The 6,649-nt window shown below is 39.5% G+C and overlaps 1 protein-coding gene across 1 annotated transcript in view; it reads right to left on the bottom strand.

The window, feature by feature from the left end:
* The window catches only part of kcmf1 (potassium channel modulatory factor 1), a 16,910-nt gene extending 10,596 nt beyond the window's left edge, over nucleotides 1-6,314 (bottom strand). Inside the window, exons 1-3 of the mRNA XM_079659439.1 lie at nucleotides 6,102-6,314; nucleotides 2,500-2,667; nucleotides 777-916 (exon numbers count right to left, since the gene is read on the bottom strand). Coding sequence (XP_079515565.1) covers nucleotides 777-916; nucleotides 2,500-2,667; nucleotides 6,102-6,117 — 324 coding nt within the window. The 5' untranslated portion in view covers nucleotides 6,118-6,314. The remainder of the gene's footprint in view (nucleotides 1-776; nucleotides 917-2,499; nucleotides 2,668-6,101) is intronic.
* Nucleotides 6,315-6,649: the final 335 nt, after the last annotated feature.

The following is a 6,649-nucleotide window of genomic DNA, read 5'->3' as shown; positions in this document are numbered from 1 at the left end:
AATGTACGCTAGAGGGCGACCAGAAACGTTTTAAGATTCTTCTTGTCCCTTTTGAACACGATGGAAACTATTTGAGAATTTCTTTTTTTATATCTTGAACGTTTTTTTTATGTTGCTTCTCTTTCGGCGCTTTCACACCAAGTACTTTGCCGTACTTGTTCATGGAACGAAAAAGCAGATCGCGTTCACACCAGAAGCCGCTGTCGTCACTTCTTCCTCTGCTTTGGATTTACTGGCAGGCCACAAACAACTTCACGGCGTATACTGCCACCCAGAGTCCCCGGCCGGAAGTCCCCGGAGTAAGGGACTGGCTTCAGTAGAAGCTGCTGGGACTCCCCTTCCGAGTAAATCACCAGAACGCCGACACCTCCTCATCTCCACCGCTCCCATGTTTTATTTTGTGTTGCCATAAGTTAGTCTCTCTGCGTTGGTGCGCGGGGCTAATGCTAAAGCTAATAATGCTAATGCCAGCAAATAAAATGGTGGCTTCACAAAACTTTTTGGGGAGTTTTACGGGGCGTGGTTTGCAATCCGCCCAGCCAATCAGAAATGGGAAAGTACCTGCTCTGAGCAGGCACTGAAAAGGGGGTGGAAAGGTTCTCATGAACTAAGTTCTAGTTCCGGATTGTTTTGGTGTGAACGCACATTTTCGGAACCATATCAGAACTATACTGGGAAAAGTATTCCGGTGTGAAAGCGCCTAATGTTATAATTATTACTATTGTTTCTAACATGTTCAATAAATTGACCAATAAAAAATATTCACGTGTACTCACCACCTCTGTGGAAGTCTCTGCATGTTCGGAGGTGACGTGCTCCTGTAGAGACGTCTCTGTGTAGCCCATCTTCCCGCAGTAAGGACACGTGAAGGACTGGGGCTGCTCTACTGAAAAGGTGTCTCCTCCATAGTACAAGTCTGCAGGAATCAAGGTTTGAGATCAGTAATAATACTTTAATGGTCAGATCAAGTCTGAATTGTGACTCGCATCGCAGCAGCTCCATCAACAGACAGATATCAAGACACAATACATGAAAAACAAACAACAAACATTGAACATAACAATCAGTGAGAGAAGACGTGCTCAGAGAGCCTTCAGCGTGCACTTGATCTGGATTCAGCTCTGTGACATCATTGCTGGTCCATAATATTCAGGAAAATGTCAAAGTACGTTTCAAAAGTTAGCTTCAACAACATCTCTGTATCATGAAGTGTAATTTAACTGTGTCTGTGGGTACGTACAACTGATAGTATCAGTTTATGTTTGACTTCATGATGGTTATAAAAATATAAAAGCAGTATTTTCTGTTTGTTTGACTGTTTGCAGACCACAGGAAGGATAGCTAGTGCTGATGGGGATCTTAATAAACAACAAAACCACAGATTACATTTTTCATGACTCTAATCATAAGGAGGTGTGTGCAACAGTCATTAAAAGTGAGTGTGTTTATAATTCGTATAAAAACAGAGGTGGGAAGTACTGGAGTACAAATACTTTGTTACTGTACTTAATTCCTTTTTCTGGTATCAGTACTTTACTCCACTACTTATTTTTCTGAAGACTTTTTACTTTTACTTCTTACATGTTGAACTCAAATACCTGTACTTTCTACTTCTTACATGTTGAACTCAAATACCTGTACTTTCTACTTCTTACATGTTGAACTCAAATACCTGTACTTTCTACTTCTTACATGTTGAACTCAAATACCTGTACTTTCTACTTCTTACATGTTGAACACAAATACCTGTACTTTCTACTTCTTACATGTTGAACCCAAATACCTGTACTTTCTACTTCTTACATGTTGAACACAAATACCTGTACTTTCTACTTCTTACATGTTGAACTCAAATACCTGAACTTTCTACTTCTTACATGTTGAACACAAATACCTGTACTTTCTACTTCTTACATGTTGAACTCAAATACCTGTACTTTCTACTTCTTACATGTTGAACACAAATACCTGTACTTTCTACTTCTTACATGTTGAACACAAATACTTGTACTTTCTACTTCTTACATGTTGAACTCAAATACCTGTACTTTCTACTTCTTACATGTTGAACTCAAATACCTGTACTTTCTACTTCTTACATGTTGAACCCAAATACCTGTACTTTCTACTTCTCACATGTTGAACTCAAATACCTGTACTTTCTACTTCTTACATGTTGAACACAAATACCTGTACTTTCTACTTCTTACATGTTGAACACAAATACCTGTACTTTCTACTTCTCTCATTTTCCAAACAGGCTGGTTCCTTTAGTCTGAATGTGTGTTTGGTGGCGTGATCATTATTATTCAGAGTCATTGCGTGCCTATTGATTTGAACACGATCCGTGTATCCATCACTTCCTGGTCTTCTCTAAAGAAGGTACTTTTTACTGAAGTACAAGTTTAGTCAGTACTTCTACTTTCACCAGAGTATTTTCAAACACGAGTATCTGTACTTCTACTTGAGTAAAGGATGTGTGTACTTTGTACTTCTTACCATAGTCTACCCTGGTTAATATACACTGCATGGGGTGCTCTGTGGTGTGTCGGGTGGTGGTGGCTCCGCTCTCGTAGCACGACGCGCACAGGTCGTAGTCGTAGCAGATTAAACACTTGAACCGTCTTCCTCTAAAGTTCCCCTTTAAACACGCATCACAGCTGACACCTACAGGAAAGACAACACAAGAAGGAGGAGAGGGAGACACATTATGAGGAGGTGGCAGTAAAGTCACAAATTCCTTATAACTGCAGGAATGACGGAGGTGTTTTGGAGTGGCGCCAACACACAAGTGGCAGCTATGAGGAACTATCTTAATATGCAAAGTGTTAAAGACATACCATAACCTCATTACGCATCTAATTACACGTTAACAGCTTTTATTTACTCATTTATACCGCTATGCTTATTTCATAGGTGGCATATTACTTTATTTATTCATCTAGAACTCCATCTCACTAGTATTTACTTCACCATGAGCAGCTGAACCCTTTAACACTGCATTCATATCTCATTCATTTGAATGCCCCACATACATAAGAAGGAGTGAACATTTGACTATATATTAAAATATTTGTATTGGACATTTTAATCTAATGTCTTATGTGTAGTATACATTTCTTTATTCATTATGGCACACTCTTAAATTTGACTTCTTATGTTTGTATACATTTTTTTCCACTAAAATGGAGCAACTGTCCCAAAACCCACATTTCCTTTGAGACGAGTGAAGTGTTCTGAATCGCTTATTGATGATCACAGGGCAAGGCTAGTTTATTTATAGAACACCTTTCAACACAAGGCAATTCAAAGTGCTTTACACAAATGAAAGACATTAAGAAACATATTATAAAATGGCATTTAAAAGCAAAGATAATAAACGATGACACAGGTACATGAATAAATGTCATCATAAATGCAACTCCTGTGCACTCTTTAAAACCATGTGATTGGAAAGAAGAAGTATTGAAGTCTCAATTCTCTGCACACACACACAACCAGTTATTTTCCATCACACACAACCTTAATTCCCTCCTCTTTGCACACACTCCACACACACACACACACACACACACACACACACACACACACACACACACACACACACACACACACACACACACACACACACACACACACACACACACACACACACACACACACACACACACACACACACACACACACACACACACACACACACACACACACACACACACACACACACACACACACACACACACACACACACACACACACACACACACACACACACACACACACACACACACCTCGTTTGGCAAACATTGGGTGGAAGGTGTGCAATTATTGTGGGAATTTCCTTTGTTGAGACTGCTGTGACGCCTCGCAACAAAAAGCTTTATTTAAGGAAGAGACAAGCTCAACATTTATCCAACAAACCTGGACAAACAAATCACAGGGTGGAGTGTAAATATCAGCGGTAAGGCAATGTGTTGATTAAAGGTTGCCAAAACAAAGGTATTGGTATAAAAACGTAGAAAGGAATTCCTAATAAGAGCCGGCCCATTAGGGAATATTTAAAAAGGTTACCAAGTACATTTGTTGTCCTTCTTTCAACATGTTAAAGATAATATCATATAAGCTGCACCTTTATTGATTCCCATCGTGTATTGCAGCACTCTTATCTTTTCAACGGTTTAAAAATAGCTGTGCATGCTTTTGTGTCCTTTCTCTCGTTACCTGGTTACTCACAAATATTCACACATTGATCGCACATCACCTAGTTTTGAAGACACTCTACTGGCTTCTGGTTCAATTGAAGCTTCAACTGAAGACCTATTTGATCATGTGTTAAGGTTTCTAAGTATCTTGAGAGTATATCGGTGAACCGACAGGCCCCTCGAGGCCTCTGCCCACGTCCTGCTAGCTGTACCTTGTTCAAGACTTAGAGCAACACAAGAGGACATTGTGTTTTCTGTCGTGGGTAAAAAAAAATTGTAGGACACTTGTCCCCCTGTGACTCTGGTCAGCAAATTCTCCTGGGTGTTTACGTCACAGTCAGGGTCTGAATGTATGTTTACCCTCACCTGCAGGTCACTGAGCATTTCTATCAGACACTTTTTCTGTCTGTCACTTCTGAAAAATATGTAGAAATATCTCAACACTGAGTCAGGGGCAGGGTATCAGACATTGGAAATATAAGATATGTCATGTTACCTTACACCCAGACTATTGTTCACTTGAAATTGCCTTTTGATAATAACTTTTGTTAATATATAAGGACAACACATTCGGTTTTTTATGATGCCGCAACTCAAAAGTACCTAAGTATCTATCTACCGTTTGTTGTTGTTACCTACCACAGCCAACATTTACCCCGCATTTGGCAGGTAGCAAAGGCTCATTTAATTTCCTGGTCATAACAACGTGTTCTCATGCTCGACATAATCACTCTCATTCTACTGTAAACGTTTGTGCACTTTGTAGTCTAGGTTTTGAGATGTGCTCAATCATTTTTTTTTAAACTTACCAAGTTAGTTCCTTTACAAGAACATGTACTGAAGTTCTGTACACATTTGAGGTAGTTGTACTTTACTTGAGTATTTCAATGTTTTGCTACTTTGTACTTTTACTCCACTGCATGTATTTAATACCTTTAGTTACTTTACAGATGTGGATTAATGATGTGAAATATAATCAAGTGTTAAATCAGACTTTAGTTCCACCTGGAGTAAATCCAGAAGCTACCCTGCAGTATACAAAGTCATTCAAACTAGCTGCACCTTTACCAGCTTTGAGAACACTTTCATGATCAATCATTATAAAACATATCATATATATTATTCTGAAATGGACCAATCTGCACAATGACTACTTGAACTATATTTTGATGGTAATACTTTTCTGCTTTTACTTGAGTAACATTTTGAATGCAGGACTTTTACTGTAACAGAGAATTCCTACACTCTTGTACTTTTACTCAAGTGCAAGATCTGAGTACTTCTATTTTTACTAAAGTACAAGATCTGAGTACTTCTTCCACCTCTGATGAATGAAGGGAAATGAAGCACAACGTAACTTAACCCTATAGCTAGCTGTTAGCCTGTCAGCTAGCTCACTTAGGAGACTGGTTCGAGGCCTCAGACTGTCTTCTTGATGACAGTGCATTCGCTAACAACAGTGGTGAGACCAGACGTCCAGTATTTACATTACATCTATTTTGAATCAAAACACAAGTTAAAAAAAGGCTGCGTAGAGCTACAACGCGATATATTGAAATAAACAACATTTGAGAGCCAATTAAATGAAGTCGCAGCTACACCAATACTCCTTATGTTAGCATTCATTAGCTGCTAATCTACCTAGCAACGGCTAATTGCTAAGCTCCGCAATGTTGCCGTTTCATCGCCTTAAGATACCCGTGTGCTTTTAATTAGAATATTTGGGGGATTTATAGACGATGAGAGTGAACGTATGTGTTTCCGTACAAGATTTAAAGCAAGCTGCAAAAAGCGTAACACCACCATCCGACTTGAATTAGCACTTAACTGAGGAGGCTAGCATTAGCACTTAGCTCCGGAGCTAGTATTAGCACTTAGCTTCTGGATCTGTTTACTCACCCTCATGTCGGGACATCCTACAAACGGACCCCTCCTCGGGCTCCCCAAGCGTCCTTCACCGGTGCACTGTACGGGTATTTTATTTGCTGAATCTGAACAGAAAAGCTCTTCACCCTTTGCCTTTTTTCCCCCAAGCAAGATGGATCCTCCGGCAGCAGCAGCTTACACAGTTTGTTCTGCTTCCCCTCCCAGAGTATCGCGATATTTCGGGTGAACACCAGGCGGCGCAGTCACACATAGGAGGAGGTGGTGGTGGGTTTTTTGTGCCCACGGTTTTGCCTCGCAGGAAAATCTCTACTATTACAATTCAGAGGTAAATGGTGTACTTTTACTCCACTACATGTATTTAATACCTTTAGTTACTTTACAGATTTGGATTAATGATGTGAAAGATAATCAAATCTTAAATCAAACTTGAGTTCCACCTGGAGTAAATTCACAAGCTACCCTGCAGTATACAATGTCACTCAAACTAGCTGCACCTTTACCAGCTTTGAGAACACTTTCATGATCAATCATTATAAAACATATCATATATATTATTCTGA

The sequence above is a fragment of the Notothenia rossii genome, assembly GCF_949606895.1.
Source record: "Notothenia rossii genome assembly, chromosome: 11".
In the NCBI taxonomy this organism is placed as follows: Eukaryota; Metazoa; Chordata; class Actinopteri; order Perciformes; family Nototheniidae; genus Notothenia; species Notothenia rossii.
Note: the sequence above shows the minus strand (reverse complement) of the source record. Positions and strands in the feature narration are given on the sequence as shown.